This window comes from Numenius arquata, chromosome Z (genome assembly GCF_964106895.1).
Source record: "Numenius arquata chromosome Z, bNumArq3.hap1.1, whole genome shotgun sequence".
NCBI lineage: Eukaryota > Metazoa > Chordata > Aves > Charadriiformes > Scolopacidae > Numenius > Numenius arquata.
The window spans coordinates 54,200,961-54,220,639 of record NC_133616.1 but is presented as its reverse complement, the minus strand read 5'-3'; the positions used below and the strand labels follow the sequence as shown (position 1 = coordinate 54,220,639).

Below are 19,679 nucleotides of genomic sequence, written 5' to 3'. Positions count from 1 at the left end.
AATACCCAATTAATTTTCCTGTTTACAAATCAAAGCACCAAACAATTTAAGTTCCTATGTATTTGATAAGGAAAACACATGTATAAGAAAGATTATACTAAATACTATCTTCATCTAGATACAAGACTTTGTTCATGCTTACTGTTAGATCTTTACGCTCCCATTCCTGTTAAACAGGTGCAGTATGATCAGCTTACCTACCTTGTTCCCTCATCGGTGAAATACAGAGTAATGATTGCTGCCCAGAGTCTAAGACTAAAAGGTGAATTTCTGCCTAGACACTGCTAGTTGACCACTAGGAATAATGTTGTTAATTTAGTACACCTGCTAACACATACTGTATTCGCAGTAGACAAATGGCCAGAAATGGAAACTGATGCTGCCAAGTCCTTAACAGATTTGGATTAGTGACCTACAGAAGAAACAATTTACATCCCTGCCAGCAGTATTCTTGTCAATGTATTCTTGGTATCAGTCAAGGGCAAAGGGGTTTAAATACGAAAGCAGTAAGAACAATAAAAAGACATGAAAGATATATACTGAAATACTGCACCAAAGTTTATTTTCAAACAGTAACAAACAGATGCATCGATACACATTTTGTATTATGGTAATATCACTGCCCTTGTAGGCAGCTCTCTTGCATTTCAGACCATATCACCACTCTTGTAAGTGACATATTAGCTTATAGTTCCATGCATAACACTACTGCAGAGGACTAGGGCTTCAGAGTGCCACTGAGGATCAAACTAGCAGGTACAGTCTTGAGAAACTTGAGACATTATGAAGTATAGAGGAACTGACAACTCAAGAAAAAAACACGGTCTGGAAGACTCTCACTTCTGAGAACAATGTTATTTTCTGAAATGCTGTATTATGTAGAAATTAACACAATAAAACTAGAAAACCCTTTTACCCTCAAGTTATTCAGCTTAACATCCAACGAGTAAGAGTGAGTTTAGATACTCTGAAAAAGTTGCTCATTAGGGTGCAAGAGGTGTGGTTTTGCTTTGTTTTAAATATAGCAAGTTATTAACGTAGTGACAAATTAAACTCACTGCATACGTTTTTACCTGGCAAAAAATTTACGGCCTGGAGGATGCGCCTTTCCAGAGCGAAGTCCACCATCAAATGAGTCATACTATCACTGACCGTTGGTTTCAGAGAGATACGGAATGCTGAAGCCATTGTGACTCTAAAGTCGAGAGAGCAGCATTAGCAAAATGTATTTTGCATTAAGACTATAGCAATTTTCAAAAAACAGCAATCAGATAATCTGTGTCATTAACGTCAAACTGTTAGCCAAAATACTGATCAAAGACCAGAACATTTTTCATTAACAGATAACTGTTTACCATGTAGCACAGACTCCAAAAAAGTTTTTGCTAATGTCACTGTCTCAAATAGAATATGGTGCAAGATCCCAGTTGTTCCATATTACTACACAAAGAAATACCAAAGTGACTAGGGAAGAGCTTAAAACTTCTTTTATTAGTGAAAAACTTGGATAAGAGACAAAACAAAACTCTCAACAGAAAATCAGGAAGTATGAAATATATAAAGCACTGGAGAATCAGGATCATGTTTTATACTTAGAAATTAAAAATGTAAACCTTTAGCTTAAAAAGGTTCAAAGACTTTTCTGCTTGACAAGATCAACTCACTACCTCCAAAGTGCATTTTCACGTGTTAAATATTGCTCAGAAGGCATTTATAAATAGTGAAGCAGCTGAATATCCTGATTTCTCATCTACCTCTGATCTTACCAGGGGATGAAGATGTGTTTAAACTGCAGACACTGTATTGCCTTGGAACATGCAAGTATCAGATCAGTCTCACACGACTTAAGCACAGCTCCCATTTCCACTTCTGAAATCTTAGCTCTGTCCTTATTCTGAATATACCCAAGGCACTACTGTAATCCATCAACTACACCACCAAAAAAAAAAAAGGAGGACAAGTCTCTTGTCTAGTTCTGTAACTCTGAAGACATCAGGCCACACAGCAGAATTTTAGTAACATCAATTCAGACAGCACACCGGTCCTAACTGCTGCTTTTTAAAAAAGAGATTCTTAACTGGAAAGTCATATACACACCATCAAAGAAAGTCAACTGCAAACACTTGTACCCAATTTAAAACCACAGATCTCTGGCAACTTGAGAATGCCTAATAGCTCACAGGAAGCGATATGCATTAAGTACTCCACTAGCATGTAAGAGAGATTATGTGCTAACTATGGGTATATGAGAGAATGGTGAACACCACAAAGTTCAGGTAGCGAAGACGGGGGAGGAAATACAAAACTGAGTATTACACTCAAGCATCACAATTTTGGGATATAAGACAATTATGTCACTGAACATCATAAAAGAGACAGGTCAGTTCATTTCCCAAGACAGAGTTGCCCTTCTGAAATTCATTATGGGCTGCCTAGCAGATTCCACTGTGTAGCCAAACAGGTAAGTCTCTCCTTAAGGAAGGATAATTCTCTGATTAGCACACTCAGTAGTCAGCTTCAGACAGGTTTTTAATGTCTCTTTAGGCACCAATCTTAGAGAGATCTCTCAGAGAGAGAACCAGCCACAATTCGAAAGGATTAAATCACATAGCTTTTCAAGAAACTAGAAGATTAAGAGGGTGCTTATCACAGATAAAAAGTATCAAGATTCCTAGCACTGCCATCATCCCTATGATTTGTTAAGGATGCTAAAACTTCACCCTTGGAAAAGCGAAGTTTAATTACTCTAGCAATTACTCATTTTACACAAAAGTTCAGAGAATTTAGACAATCAGACCCTTCCTTGAAAACCCGTAAATTGAAAGCCAACTTATTTGGTTCGTAAGAGCAACATACACTGGAAACACCCTGTGAGCTGTCTTTCAAGATATTATGCACATCATAGTAAGTTTTCTGAGAAGGCCAGACTCTCAAAACATAGTTGTCCGTCTTCCAAGTGAAGAAAAATGACCTCAGCATTTATTTTGAAAGCAAAGTTTTGCTTTCTAAACAATAGTTTGAAGACAGTTCAAAGAAAAGCTACAAGAAATAGCAATTTCACTGACATTAGTCAGACTAATGTCACAAGGAGTATTTCAACAAGCACAAGACTTTTTACATTCAAAAGGAAAATCAGATAGCAAAAGTCTGTAAGTTCTTTAAAAAAAACCCAACAAGATTGTTTCGTAATTTAAAGGGACAGAGTCAGCTTGAAGCATTATTAAATTTCAGCCATTGGGTATTAATAATAAATCAACAGTTTATTATTAATAATAATTAATGATATACTTACACATAGTTAAAGAAATAATAACAATAGCTGTTACAGAGCTCTACTTCCCTGCATTAAAAACACCTTTTTCTTTATTAAGGCACAAAAGGCCAACAGTGAGCAAGGAAGCATAGAAGCTTTTAGTTCTCTCTCCAAAGTTGTGATGTCACAACAAACACTTAGGAAAGAGTCAATGAATTTGATTTAAGCTGACTGTGACCCTTTCAAAATAAATGCATTTTCAAGGATAAGATTAATTCAAAGATACAAAAGCAATAGATTTTGTACTATACCTATCTTTGATCTGTCTGGCAGCCTTGACGCATGTGAGGGAGAAAAGAGAGAAAGTAGGTTAATAGTATTGGTTAGAATTGCAACAAGGTATCACCTGGGAAAAACTGATCAAGAACCACACCAAATCAATTCCAAATTACTCAGCTTCCTGGGCATGGCTTTGTCTCTTGAGATTTCTCTTAATCAGCCAAGCTACTCTCCACCACATTTCAAAAGAGCTACATGACCAAGTCAGTAAAAGTTAACTACCACAGTATTTTCTGTGAAACTATAAAGTGCTTATTAGTGGCACATAACCATACCTGACCTGTTTGGCTATACATCATAGGGTGTATACTCTGACAAACAAGGGAAAAAAAAAACCACCACCAACAACTTTTACTCTGAAAGTTACTGTAGTATTACAACAATACTCCCTAGAAGGCTCTCTCCATAAGTCACTATTCAAAACCACAGAACATAGTTTTTCCCAGCATTTAAATAATACCACTGAAGCAGATACAGAAATGGTGATGGCATATTTCAAAGATAAACATTAAATAGAATTTAGAAAGACAAAATTCCTGTCCTTCACAAAGAGGAACTGCAAACCTAAGACAAAATGTTACTGGTGAAGTAGTGATGGCTTAGTTAGGCCTGCTGAATCCATGCCTGGAGTTAACATTGTTATTTGGTCTAGTTGCCATTCAGCTGAACTACCTTCTCTTCCAAAGAGGAAATAAGAAACATCAGGTAGTTTCCCAGTTTAAAGTCAGACATAAGTGGAGGACTTCCACATTTTTCACTAAATACAAAGCACACTAAATGAAAAAAAATAAAAGAATCAGTTGTCCCTGCTATTAAACCGATTTTATATTCCCAAAGTGGGAAGCAGAAAAAACCACGTGTTTAGAAAGAATTTAGTTTAAGAGGTAAGGTAGCTCTGTTTCACATCAAACCAAAGTTATTGTAGGAGCTACTAACTGAATGTGCTACATGACAGCTGTAGGCAGAACAGAGCTACTTAAAATCAAAAGCCATCCTCGTAACTTCTACACCTTGTAGAGTATGTGGTAGCCAGGACTCAGTGAACAGCCTTCTGCAAGACAGTTCTGGCTAATCCCTTTGAATTTAGTTTGTTTCCAGGCTACTGACAAAGAAGGGTATCAGCCCATCTCAGGTAACTGCCCAGCAGTATCAAATCACATCCTACCTAACCACTGAATCCTCCTGTATGCTGGCATTCATGTTCTTTTGACTTTGAGGTAACGCAATTCAGCAAATAAAGCCACGAAAAAATCTAACATAGAAAAAAAATTACAAAAATAATATTCATAGTTTAGTCTTACACTAGTTTCTCCTGAACTAATTTCCCAGAGGATCCAAAGAAAATTTGTGCCAATAAAAGAGTCAGGGCTGGAGCTGCTCTTTCAGGCACACTTGGTATTCCTACTAGCAGAACAATAGATTTAGCTAATAGCCACGACAACATTAACTTAAAATTCCATATGTGATGGCACATTTACAAGTGCAAGCTAATGTAACACAAGTTTCAGATCCTAGATATTAGAGTTGACTGAATTAGATTTCTGTATTTTAAGCCTCAGAATTCAAATTTAAAGAGATTTCCCCCCCAGCACTCAAATAACTTTATTTTATTTGATTAAAAAAAGCATTAGAGACATCTGAAAAGAAACAACTTACAATAAATTCAAAGCTGCATTCCGTCCAGCACTTAAGAGCTAACTTAATTTTTACACATTGCTATGACAAGACGGAAAGAACAACTCCAACTGAAGTGCTAAGAAAAACATTCAGTTTAGGAATAGTCACTCTTCAAGGCAAATAAATCAAAGCTGACACTCAGGAAGCATGACAGCACACAAACATGTTGCCAAAAGGTGTAACTGACACAGTAAGACAGCTTTCCTGCCCACTCTTTTAGAATAATTTGTGTTCTTGTTCCTGTTAAAATGCAGAAGGCAAAAGTAATTGGGTCTTGGATTTGGCATGGCTGACCCCACTACTAACACAAGGATTATAATAGCAAGCCTAGCATACCAAGTAAGTGTCTATGTATAACTGTTTTATTAATTTGTAAGTAGATTCTTCTGGTTAGATACACGTTGCCTTATTTATAAGTCTGCTGTTGTAAAGTACACATTATTTGTATTAGAATCGCAATGCAAGGTCTAAATCAGGCTCTTGCCTGCACAGTATACAAATGCATTAGAAGGGTTTGAGGGAACAGAGGATGAGTTGCCCTGAATTCAGTTTCATAAGATCGTTCAGGACAACTATAGAGTTCAGAGTTGCAAATTGAAGATCGACAGCTTACATAAAGTTCTGCAAAACAAAGATCTTGTCAAACACTGATGGCTTCAGCTAGAATACACAGACTCTCTGCAAGTGTCATGTAACAGCACTGGGCAACTGACAAGGTCACTTGCCACAGCTCTGAGTGCTGGCCATCAAATATTTTGTAAATCTTGGTTCAGTTCTATAGAGATTTATTTCACCCTCACTTTCTTGGTTCACTTATCTAACACCAGTTCAAGTTTTCTTAACACTGACAGTTGTCCAGGAGAAGGTGTTCCTTTCCCTCCCCCCTCACTCTAAATAAGAAAAAACTTATTTTATTAGAGATTGCATAAAAAGCTAAGACTATAGTTCTCCTCAACAGAGCATGAACTGTGTTTTCATATACCTCTCTACCCTTATTCTCGGTATTCCTGGTAAGTTTGGAGGGTCCACTACAGTAATGCAAAAGATATTTCAAATTGAGAAAAATACCAACATCTGCCTTATGCACATCCATTCAGTGTTTCCTACCTTGAAGAATTCCACAGGGTCCTTTATGTCCAGTGACTGCGCAGCAAGTTCCAGCAGCTCTTCAGAACTTTCTAGGGCATTACTACACTGGCTAAGCTGATCCTGAAGCAAAAACAGAAAGTAAGAACAATTTGATGCATTCACATTAAAAAAGTGGTTTATAACTACCAGCACTAGAACTACCGGGTTTTGCTATGCATTTGTAACAACTTACTACCTTATCTAATCAAGGCTATTACCTCTGACACATTGTGTTAACTAGAACTTCATTGTGCTTGACAAGTGCACAGTGATACATGGCACATCCTATAAATCCAACGGGGAAAAGTTTGGATAGGTGAAGTCTGTTTTAAAAGTCAGATTTAATATGAAGGCCTGTTTCTCTCAACATCAGGATTTCAGAAGCAAAGAAATGCTTACATATGCGTGCACTACAATTTCTATTTACAGAATTGCACTTCATCAATAAACTGATACTGTTTAATGCAGCATTACCTTGAAAAAGGCATAGATTTTATCTCCAGCCAGCTCCAGAATTGTCACAAGGCAATGATGAAACTCAATATTGCTGTATAACGAATTGGGACAGTAGAGGAAGGGGAACAGAGGAAGAAAGGCAGAAGAGCAATTTCTTTCAGGATTATCTAAAACTCTATCATTAGTGACCTAGCATTCCCAGTGTATAAAACAGTCCACAGAGAACATCCAGTATTGCATAATACAGGTATATCTCTAAAAAGATCAGTTTTGAATACACTGCAGGATCCTAAACATACCATAGTTCAAACAAGAGGCGCATTTTAAGCCTGCCAGCAGCTTCTGCATCACCACTGAACCTACAAACTGTTTTCTAGTTAAGTGATATTTACTGTAACGTCTCAGAACAATTCAACAGCAAATAATTATTTTTCTTTAAAACACTTCAGGAAAGATAGCTTGGTCTAAAGAAGCCACTGTCTCAAAAGCAACCAACGCTTGCATCAACTTTGAGAACAGACTGGTCTCAAGCACTTCAGAAGTGTAACCAGTTTTGGCAAGTGTAGCGAGTTGACCTGGGCCAGCTGTCCCTCAGATTTACAGTCCAAGGATAAAATAGCAGCAAGGAAACAGTCCAACAGCTAGAAGTTTGTACACAGTTTCCAGATAACTTCTGAAGCATGCCAATTACACACACTGTCATTCATCTAATACAGTAGCTGTCCTCTTTTGAGGACATCCAATGCTGGTGGTACCAGCAGATGTACCACGATAGTGCCAAAATGTCCCAGGAAAACACCTCAAAAGAGAGAAGCAAACGCCAGAGGCATTTCTAAACAGCTTTGCAGAAATGACACACTAACTGATGTTTCCATTAGCATCTTACTGAGGTGCACCTGCGTTTGGGAGTTAAAAATAAATACTTTAGTGTCATTAAAATACACTGCCCCAAAACGAAGCAATGTATTTTCAAAGCAAGGGTTTAAGTAGAATTTCTAATTTTCAGCCTTGATTTCCAAGAAAATTATTTAGGAGGGATCAGTCTAAACACTAAATCCTCACTCTCTTCCACCATTATGTAGCCCCAGTATTTTAAGTTACAGCTATTCTCAACAAGATCATCTAGTCAACTACAGAAGACTAAACACCACACAAGCAATTTAAGAGGGCAATAAATTAAGCAAGTCTATTTCTTTAAACCGGATGTTTAGACCTCACTGAAGCTGCTTGGTCTCCTCCTCATTGAGTTCCAGTCAAAGATAATGGCTTGCATTAATACATTCAATGTAACAGTTTTCATCTGTTAGTTTGGTTTGGTAGATTGACTGTTGGGAAAAGAACTCTTGAAGTGCCTCAGTTACAAAGGAAGCTTGGTCTGTCATCAAGTAAAGAGGATGTCCTTTGGGCCTGTAGTTAAAGATGAGCCTCAGCCGAAAGACAAGTAGGGCACTTAACAACTATGTCAGTGATCTCTAACACTCCACTTGTCTTCATCCTCTTCTGAACAGCAGATCAGCTGTTCAACATAAATATCAGGCAGCAATTCTTGATACAGCTGTACCACACTGACAAGCTTTCAGAAGCATTTGGTTCAACCACACCTAAGCTTGATCAAATTAGCTTATCTATGAGAAAATTACAGACATTAGCAGAATTAATAGAAAATTTCGATGGTCAAGTCAAACTGCCAGACAAGTAACTATCAAAACAGTTTTCAGTTCCAGAATCATTTCTTGCAAAATCAACTTCAGTTTTTCTTCTCTAGAAGGTAGAATAATTGATACATGCCACAGTTGAATTTCTCCTGTGAGCTACTCATTGAGAAGCAGTTATTCTTTAAGCATTTAAGTCCCAAGTGTCCATGGATGTGGCTAGAACTTCTCTCTGTTGAGAAATTTCAGAAGAACTTAAAACAGACATATGGAGAAAAATTAAATTTGAAGTAGAAAAGTGCACTTAACTTAAATTCTGCACTCAGAAGTTCTGGAGTGTTTTACACCCAGTCTTGAAGTATGAGCTTAAAACAGACCTTATAAGGAAGCCTGTGGAATTTGTTTCAGGAAACTGCTCCTAGAACTTCTTTAAACTGACTAGACACAAGAAGGTGAAGTTTTTCAGAAACATCTTCCTTATTGGTTTGCATAAGCAAAAAGAACTAGATAGAAGAATGCTGCAACTAGGATTTATTTAAAGAAAAAAGCTGGAGAAACAGCTTCGGCTTATAAGGTTTAACTGTGCTTTGGCTCTATGCAACCAGACTTTCTGAAAGCTAGAGCCATCTTGCTACACACCACTGGAAAAACATAGACTTCATACATGTTTCAGAAGGTTAGGTTTTTCTGTCCTCTGAAACTCACTGGAAAGATTCTCCTGTATGAAATTATACAACTACAAGCTGGTGAAGTTCACATAGCAGGTTCAGTAGCAGGCACCAGTGTAACCTGTTCCCAAACAATTCCCATATGTGTTCCAGTGTGTGTATACAACTTGCTTGATGCTAACAAGGATGGCTAGCTCTGTCAATAGGAGACCAGCCTTTGTGCCTAGGATAACTGGCATGATTCTCGACTAAGTTCAAGTCTGAGCAAATGACTTTGGCATGTCTATAGGTTCAGATGCTCATATTCCAAAGAACCCAATTTCAGTCCAGAAGCTGTTCATTAGTTTGAAGGAAGTAAACATGACTAAGTCCTGCTCCTGTGCAGCCACTCCCCACCTGTAAGCTCTACAGGCAGCACCACCTCCTTTCTAAATAATAATATTGAGAACATAAATACGCTAGACACCATCAAGTACTCTAGAAAGAGACCATCAAAGTACTTATAATAAAGAAAATATTTACCTTACACTTACTGAATTTCTTGCACGACTACCAAAATCTCACTTTCAGTTGAGATCTAAAATAGCAACTTAAAACTGCTTCAAACCAGGTGCAAAAATTTCCCGATTTAGCTATATAGTTACCTGCAGAGCTTGAATTTTACGGGCCTCTTCTTGCTGAATAGTGTTGGCCATACTCCCCTTCATCTCATCCAATATAGAGTACAGACCATCAAATTCTTCATCCAACTCGCTGATGGCATTAGAAGAGTTTACCTAAGAGGAGAATTGAAACTGCTGCAATTTGTATTGGAAACAATGTAGACTAGTCTTTTAGACTGAAAGTCACATTGTTTGCCCAAAAGTGCTTTGCTATGATCACTAGATGACTTGTCACTGCTCCTCATCTTATCAAAAGTGAGGGACACCTCTTAAGCAGGCTTTACATCAAAACACTGAAGACTGAAAACCATGAAAATTGCATGATACTCAAACTTGCACAGAACCAACATATTTGGCAACTTTGTTGCATGCCAAAAAGGCCTTGATTTCTCTCTCACAATTACATATCGATTGTCAGATGTTTGTAAGGAAATAGCTATCCAGCTCCATATAAAATGGCGTCATTTAATACCGAAAACTGCACTCAAGAAGCTAACTATAAAGATCTGCCAGATGATTTTTATTTCTGCAGGTAAGGTGGCTCAGCTTTAACATGAAACAAACAGCTTTGTACTTATTGATAGGCTAAAGGAACATAAACCTAACCCTAGAGTGTGGGACAGGATTCGGCTGGTCTCAGCAAAACCCCCAGCACTGCTCAGTTGATAAAAGAAAATGTGCTGGAACTTGTTGGCCACAGGCCCTGGGAAAGATAAGATAAGATAAAAACTTTCAGAATAGGGAGTACTGACTTCCTACAAGGACAGCTGGTGAGACTGTAAAACAATTATCCTGTAAAAGATAAACTATTGTCCTTGCTCAAGATAGATTTATATATAATTAGAAGAAATAAGTGTTTAGAAAAATACTTTTTGCATTAGCATCAGCATTAGCCAATCTGTGAATGCCTAATGTGGAATGTGAACCAATTAGCTTAGAACACGCTACCTTAGGACTAGTATAAATGTATGTAAAGAATTATAATAAAATCGACATCTTGCATCAAGCTGCGTCCCGTCTCTCCATCGCGGCACTAGAGTAGATGCTATAAAAATTAGGTCCTACTTTTAACTTAAGCCCAACAAATTGCAACTACTGAAAAGAGAAAGAAGAAATAATTTTATCTCCAGTATCAGGATGGCCTCATTTTTCGGTCTGCCAAACAGGCTAGAAGCCTAAAAATGACACACTCCTTCCAATTAACACGAGTTTGAGATTTTCCATCAAAATTCAGATTCTCTTCTACACAAATCAAACCCCACAATAGTTTGTTTGTTTTTTTTTTCATGAAAAGCAAAACCACCATACCTTTCAACTAGAGACAGACTTAAAAAGTGAAATGTTTTTCTATCTGGTCCTATATATTGAAAATTTGATTCTTACAGTCCATCCCTTACACACTACCCAAACAGTTTGAGATTGACAAAACTGTAAATTTGCTCCCCTCTCAACTACAATCTATAAGCCTTAATATATACATACCTGAATATTTTTTATTGTATGGTTCAGCATGTCAATGAAGTTGTGAATTTCACCATTTTTGTTCGCTAGATTAGAGACAATCCTTTGCAGAGTCTCCTAGAAGAACAAAAACAAGTGAGTTAAATTGTAAAAGAATTTTGTGATTTTTTTGACCATCACCATTTCAACATACATGGAAATTCATCATACAGATTTCAGTTGTGGTGAATTCAACTTTTATTCTGCTGGCACCAGGAAATACATTTTCTTAGAAAAGAGTATCAACGGTCTAAGAAGCATTCCACCAAACTAAAGATCTCCAGTTGTTAATTTAAGAGAAATCAAGAATCTGTTTTATGATACACCACTGTTTCACATGTTTTGCTATCCGTGTTTCTGCAACTCCCAAGTCATCTAAACCAGACTACCTACTGGCATCACAATCTGTCGCAGCTTCTCCAGATGAGAACGCTAGTGCTCAACCAAATAAAGAACCAATAAAGAAAAAAAAAAAAAAACCACCTGGTAAAAGTTAACCTAGAAAACCCAGAAGAAAAATAACATTGTCTATTGTCAAAAGAAGTTAGTGTTAAATAACTAAGCTGACAGTTTATCCTATATACAGAACAAATCTGTTACAGTGATTTGTAAACTTATTCTGCAAGTGGTAAAATATTTTGGCAAATAATTTATGTATTCCAATTCATAGTGACCTCAAAGAGGAAAGCTTACTGATATTTGAGAAAGAAAACCAAGGTTATTTCTGTGGTGTACTACTCCAGCCATTAAAAAGTCGTAGATTCAGCTTACAAAACACATACTAAGAGGGCAAAACTGTCAAGCACAACAAAATGCATTTTAAAATTAGACTATCATGTCTAATTTTGTTGAGTAGTCAATCACATATTCTAAGAATTTGACAAAAAACATCAACAGTTGGAACTTATAACCAAGTCATGTAATTAAAGCACAGAGCACATCACCATATTTAAGTAAAAATAAAGAACAAGGTGAGCAGGTAATTAAGAATTTTCTGTTACGTAATTCAGGCTGGTTGACAATAAGTTTTAGAAACAAATCTGACTCTAAAATGCCAGATTTGGCTTTTTAGAAAAAAGTAAAAGCTGCCGTAATTATATTTAAGACATTCTTAATCAGCTGGACTCAGCAGTTTCAAGTTGCTCAGCTTAATATTATTACTTGACAACACTGAGGAAATTGAGGCATGGGGAGCTAATAAGCACACCTTAAAAACAGCCAGACCACCAAAAAGATGTTACAGATGTCCCTCCCATAAGCAATTTCTTAATAACCCTTTACTACTTACATCACATTTGTTTGCCAAAAAGCAAGAAAAATATTTTATCTCTTCACAATACCCACAGCAAACCTCAACACTAGACCCCGCTTAAGGAATCTCTCCACTAGTCCTAAGCCATAGAATGATTCGGGTTGGAAGGGACCTGAAAGGTCATCTCGTTCCAACCATCCAACTGCCATGGGCAGGGACACCTCCCACTAGAGCAGGTTTCTCAAAGCCCCATCTAGCCTGATCTTGAACACTACCAGAGATGGGGCATCCACACTTCTCTGGGGAACCTGTTCCAGTGCCTCACCACCCTCACAGTAAAGAATTTCTTCCTAAAATCTAATCTAAATCTACCCTCATTCAATTTAAAACCATGACCCCTCATCCTAACACTACATTCCCTGATAAAAAGTCCCTCCCCATCTCTCCTGTAGGCCCCCTTCAGACACTGGAAGGCCACTATAAGGTCTCCCCAGAACCTTCTCTTCTCCAGGCTGAACAACCCCAACTTCTCAGCCTTTCATACTAGGAGAGGTGCTCCATCCCTCTGATCATCTGCGTGACCTCCTCAGGACTTGTTCCAATGGGCCCATGGCCTTCTTATGTCGGGGGCCTCAGAGCAGATACAGTACCTGTTTCTTCTGATCTATTCCTCAGCAGTTTTCAATGAATCTGCAATGATGTATTTATTGGTAGTCCTGCCCATTGCCTGTTTGCATAGTGTCATGCTCATAAGTTAAACCACTACCATAGGAAAGTGAAATGTTACTGCTTTTACCACTGGCATTATGATGGCATTATACAAAGATAAAATGGACCAGCTAGCAATGACTGAAATTAGGACTCTGAGGAAGAGAAACAAGACCAGATCGGTTTCTTTCAGAAGCAAAGAGTACATCAAGTCTTGATCACTTCATTACAGAATATTTCCATTGTTTGGTTAAAACTGAGTATGTTTGAAGACAATTTTGTACACATTAGAATGTCAGATGAAACCCGTTGTCCAACCAGCTGCTTCGGCATTCACTGCTGACCAGGGGCAATTGTTTTTGCATGTCAGATAGCCTGCAGTTAAGCCTTAGATCCTATAAACATAACTGTCAACTTGGATGAACAAGAAAACTCCCAATCCTCTTTCAGCTAGGATTTTAGGGCTTACTTGGTTGCACCACATGGGAAAAAAAAAAATTAGTCTTCTTGTACATAGTACCAAACAATGTTTTTGGTTTTTACAGCTACATACGATTAAAGGAAAATATCTACATGTGAGGAATGCTTAGAAAGACTTTACATAGCCAAATACATGGCAGCAACTGGAAGATAACTGTCAAACAAGGTTTGCCACTACATCTAAAGTCAACTGACGAAACAGGGATCAGTATTGGCTTTTTTTAAAGCAAGCTACAAGTTTCTCCAAACCACCAGGTTTGGTCAAACTCAAACAAGTGTAGACACCTTCTACAAATGCAGATGCAAGAGGACTAAAAATATTCACCAGCAGTAGACAGATTTTTTCTTAAAAATCAATGCACAAGCCACCAGAGCAGAAACTCAGCTTTTAGGAATCCCTAATATATAATATTTTCTATTGCAATTTTCTAATCTCTAATATGTAATAAATATATTTTCTTCCAAATATACCAAGACATATACCAAATTCAGAACATTGCACTGTTGCCATTTTTACCTTTAATAGGAATTTCTGAAAAGTCACTACAATTACATGTAACGAAAAGCGTGCTAGAAAAATTACCAACATAAGCAGAAGTTAAGGCTTATATTCTGAGTTACTTCATAAAAGAATTACAACAGCACCAAGCTCAGTAAAGTTTCTTGTAGTAAAGTATTTCTACCCTGAAGGAAATTTAAATGTATTGCCCACTGATGGATGTAGCATTTCACAGAATTGTACTACAAACAATTTTCTTTTAGTTTACTCTCTGGATAGCCTATGTTAAGTGAGGTCAGTTTCAAATTAATTTTCAACACATCATGGCATGTTTATTACAGAAGTAATTTTTGCTGCCATCAGTGAGCTTCACACTGCTCTTTGCTTTTATGTCCTATTCTCTGAATCTAGTACACTCTTTGCAGAGAAAAAAAAAAAAAGCATGGCATTCCTAAAGCAACAGTGTGGATGCGTAAAGGATATGCGTATGAAGAATGTAAAAGGATATGAAAAAGGATGTAACGTGGTGGCTCGTACCCTACCCAGGAACATAAAAGTAGACAATATACCGTTCTTTGACTGGCTAGTAACTAACATCACATAACACCTGTTGAAGCATATGGGCACCTCATAGAGGTTAAAGAGTAAACTTTGGCAAATTAAACAATTACATCAGTTCTGTTTAAGAAGCAAGTTATCAACTTGCTCAAGATCATATACTGAAGTTTTATGACATGACTGGATGCAGAACAGAGTTTCTGAAACATTGTCAGGCCTAGGACAAAATCCTGTCATACTAACCTTCATGTGCAGATCAAGTTTCAAACAAGAGGACATACTCACTTAGCCTCCATTAATTTAATCTTCTGCACTTTGAAGTCCACACATTGAAGCTGCCAGTTTGAAGGAGTACTTAATACAGGTGACAACAGAAAATTAACAGACAACGTATTGTAAAATACAAGATCAACTGCAATTTTACTACTGTATTCAGAACCTCTGAGCAGCACTGCAATTCAAATATGATCAATGACGCCACTCAGGAACACCCACCTAGAGCACCCACAACAGCTGCAGCCCTCATCCACTCCTTCTCCAGAAGACTAATCTCACATAAAGCAGGCAGACCCAAATTCACATAGTATCTACCAGGGTCATACTTTCTTGGCATTTCACATCTCACCTTCCGAAGCATAGATGAGTACGAAATGGCAGTGCGTAAACACTTTGTTATAATAGCAAATATCTGTGAACTGCAAATCTCAAGCCATTAGCAGTGCCAGTTAGCCAGACCATTCTCACAAACCAGCTTCCAAGCTAAGGAAAGCTTCACAGAGCCTTCACAGAGACAGTAACCGAAGCCCTTTTGGGCTGCTAGACTGAAAGCCAAAAGGCTGAGTCAGAACTTTTTGCAGAGTATCATTTTCCAGCCCTTGGCCAGGCACATCTCTGCTCCTCAGTGATCTCCCCGAGGGGCAGATGGCAAGCAAGGGAAGGAGGGAATTACAGAGCAGCAGCCATAGGAAAAATAACCCACGAAATCCTTTTATTAATTAGTTCCCTTCAAGACAGGATTACATCAATGGGAAACAGAAGGGCCTGTGTAAGCACCATAATTACTTATGACAGGAATACACAACGTGGAAGAGCTCTACACCAGAGCCGTACTTAATTAAGATGCACCAACCGCGGCGGTAACGCCGGCACCCGAGGCAGGCCGACACGGAGAAGCGCCCCCCTCGCTGGGCGCCCCGCCGCTCGGCTCCCGAGTCCCTCCGGAAGAGGGGGCTTCCACGAACCCCGACAGGGCGCCCTTCCCGCCCTGCTGACCTCCCACAAGGCAGCGGGTACCCGCCTCAGCCGCCGCCCCTCTCCTCAGGCAGCCCGGCCGAGCACCGGGGTAAAGCCGACATCCCAGGGTAACGCCCCGCCCGCCTCCGCGGCGGCTCCCAGCGGCAGCCGCCCAGGAGCCCGCCGCAGCCCCGGTGGCACAGCCAGCTGAGGGAGGGCACGCCCGCCTGTCCCCCCCACCTCCCCTCGAACAGCCCAGCCCGGCACGGCCGCCCGCCAGCGCCCCGCGGGGAGGCCGGCTGCCGCCGCCGGCACTCACTCTGTGCTGGTCCATGATGAGGAGGGAGCGGAGCCAGGACCGCCGGCAGCGCCCGGCCGCGGGGAAACACGGCCGCGGCCTCCGCCGCCCCCCGGGCAGACCGCCCCCCGCCACGCCCCGGCGCAGGCGCGCGCGCCAGGCTGCGGCCGCGCCACCTACGCATGCGCGCTGCGCTGCGCTCCCCCTCTCCCCTCCACCCACCCCACCCCCCCCGGCAGGACCCCCTCCGCGCACGCCGGCGGCACGTGCGCCTCGCCTCCCCTCACCTTCGATCCCGGGAGGGGCCTTTGGGCATGCGCAGTCGGAGCCGGCAGCCGAAGGCGGGGAACGGGTCTTTGGTGGGCTGCGCCTGGTGTCGCGGGTTCGAGTCCCGACACCGGCCGGGGGCGCGGGGAGGAGCGGCGGTGCCTGGCCGGGCTGGCGTGTCCCTTCGCCCGTGCGCCGGGAGGCGGGGGCTGGAGCGCACACGCCGCGAGTGTCAGGCGGCAGGAGAGAGCAGGCTCTTGGCACCCCGAGGCCGTTGCCGAGGTCTGGGGGGTGCAGGCATCCCAAAACCCTGCGTGGCTTCCGTGGGAAGTCCCCGGGCCAGCACATCCCCGCCCCCACCCCCCGCTCTTGCCGCCCGCCGTGGGTTGCAAGGAAGTGGTCCCACCGCAGGCGGTGCCGGCGGGAGCATCTCCGGAGCAGAGCCCTTACCCGGGCGCTATGTGCTGTTGCTGCAATAATAAGGGCAACTGCAATAATGATGTTATGTTATATGTTATGTTGCGTAATGTTATGTTAGGTTACGTTACGTTATGTTATGTCATGTTATGTGCTGTGTTATGTTACGTTACGTTACGTTATCACGCTATATTATGTATATATATGCTAGGTTGGACATCCTGTAAGGCAGCTTTGCTTTATCTAAGAGCTCACAAATACAATTTAAAAAAAAAAATAAAAAAAAATAAAAATTAATTGTTTCACCGCAGTGTTGGAAAGAAATAGTAATTTTGTAAGGATGATGTTTTACAGAAATACAGCCATAAAACAGCCGCTGGGCTAAAGTGTAGCTTCATGGTTCTATGGCAGCTTTGAGTGCTGTGCTGATATTAAAAACCAACACTTTTCACACTGGGCGCACAGCAGCAGGAGACCACTTCTTGTGTGGAAATTTATCTCAGTTGAGACATTTTGCCACATATCAGTGACAGTATCTTTTTAAATGGCCCTTTTTATGCCTCTGCAAGCCCTGTCTCGCCGTGGTTCTCCATCGGCAGCACCGTACAAACGCAGGGCCAGAGGAAACGCATTGATGTGCAAGGTGATGTGACCTGCCAAGAGGCATAGCTCCGGTCTTCCCAGCTCCATCCAGAGGTCTCCTGTGGCTATGTTACTGGGCACAGCCTGGGCCTTGGCTGTGGTGGTTTAAATGTTTATTGTGTCTTCCAGATACCTGATATCTTACTTGTTCCAATTAACAGCCTGTGCTAGTAGTTTCCATCTGAAACCTTTGTTTGAAAGAAGAGGAAGAAATATTATAACTGGTCATGCCACAGCTCAGGCTGACAAGAGGCAAGGAGTCTTACACACGCAGGAGCAACGCTTACTGCTGGGACCAGGACATACTCACTGGCTACCCACAGCAGAGGGTTTGGCTCTGCCTTGCACAGCTGCTGATTTTGCTGGTCCTGAACAGAATACCCCAACCGCCTTTGGCTTGAGGAGACCCCATAAATCGTTTGGAATGGTTTTGGACCGTTTAGAGCACAGGGCATGGCTACCACTACAGAAGCTGGCAGCCTGCAGCTGCTGGGGGACATGGCTGGTGGTGGCAAACAGGAAAGTTCTAGGACCAAATGATAACTGGGACTGTTCCATTGCAACCCATCCGGACACCCTCCCATCGTATACATCCTTTCTGTTTCATGCCAGACTTGCAACAAGGGGTTTCAAAGTTAGGGAGTGATATCATCCTCTCAGTAATGACACCCTTCCAGAACAGGATTTCCCTATTGTATCTTCCTGAGGGTGAAAAACATGCTAAAGCTTTTCAAGAAGACAGCTATGGCTTTTAAAATGAACTTTGTGCCTACATTTCTAACACAGCTTCTTAGGGAAAACTGCAGAATTACCATGTCTGTAACTCCATAAATCAAAGACGAGAGGCATCAATGCTGTTTTTCCCCAACAGTTTAGCAACAACATTGCTAAACTTGTCCTCACCAACAAGGAGGGGCTGGTCGGGAATGTCAAGTTCAAGGGTAGCCTCGGCTGCAGTGACCATGAGATGATAGAATTCAAGATTCATAAGGCAGCAAGGAGGGTGCGCAGCAAGCTGGCTACCCTGGACTTCAAAAGAGCAGACTTTGATCTCCTGAGAGATCTGATTGGTAAGGTAGCGTGGGAAAAAGAACTGGAAGGGAGAGGGGCCCAAAAAAGCTGGGTGGTATTTAAGGATTGCCTCCTCCAAGCTCAGGAGAGGTGCATCCCAAAAAAGAAGAAATCGGGCAAAATAGCCAGTAGGCCGGCGTGGATGAACAAGGAACTGCTGGACAAACTCAGGACCAAAAAGGAGGCCTATAGAGGGTGGAAGCAGGGAAAGGTAGACTGGGAAGAATACAGAGAAGCTGTCCGAGTCACCAGAAACCTGATCAGGCAAGCGAAAGCCCAGGCAGAACTAAATCTAGCCAGGGATGTGAAAAATAACAAGAAGAACTTCTATAGATATATCAGGGATAAAAATAAGACGAGGGAAGCTGTGGGTCCCCTCCGGAAGGAAACGGGAGACCTGGTCACCCAGGATGTGGATAAGGCTGAGCTACTGAATGACTTCTTTGCCTCAGTCTTCACTGGCAAGGGCCCTAACCACACTGCCCAAGTCACGGAGGGCAAGAACAGGGGCTCTGGGAATGAAGAAGCACCCACAGTACAAGAAGACGAGGTTCGAGACCTCTTAAAGAACCTGAAGGTGCATAAGTCCATGGGACCTGATGAAATCCATCCACGGGTCCTGAGAGAACTGGCGGACGAAGTTGCTAAGCCCCTCTCCATCATATTTGAGAAATCGTGGCAGTCTGGTGAAGTTCCCACTGACTGGAAAAAAGGGAACATAACTCCAATATTCAAAAAAGGAAACAAAGAAGACCCGGGAAACTACAGGCCGGTCAGTCTCACCTCTGTGCCTGGCAAGATCATGGAGCAGATCCTCCTGAAATCCTTGCTAAGGCACATGGAGAATAAAGAAGTGATTGGAAACAGCCAACATGGCTTCACCAAGGGCAAATCGTGCCTGACAAATTTGGTGGCCTTT

General features: G+C 41.1%; 1 protein-coding gene across 2 annotated transcripts in view; it reads right to left on the bottom strand.

Moving 5' to 3' along the window:
- FSD1L (fibronectin type III and SPRY domain containing 1 like) overlaps window positions 1–16,487 on the bottom strand; it is a 33,273-nt gene extending 16,786 nt beyond the window's left edge. For both annotated transcript variants that reach the window (XM_074165956.1, XM_074165955.1), the window contains exons 1-6: window positions 16,385–16,487; window positions 11,318–11,413; window positions 9,818–9,949; window positions 6,377–6,478; window positions 3,565–3,587; window positions 1,074–1,195 (exon numbers count right to left, since the gene is read on the bottom strand). In XM_074165956.1, the coding sequence (XP_074022057.1) occupies window positions 1,074–1,195; window positions 3,565–3,587; window positions 6,377–6,478; window positions 9,818–9,949; window positions 11,318–11,413; window positions 16,385–16,399 (490 nt within the window). In that variant the 5' untranslated portion in view covers window positions 16,400–16,487. The remainder of the gene's footprint in view (window positions 1–1,073; window positions 1,196–3,564; window positions 3,588–6,376; window positions 6,479–9,817; window positions 9,950–11,317; window positions 11,414–16,384) is intronic.
- Window positions 16,488–19,679: the final 3,192 nt, after the last annotated feature.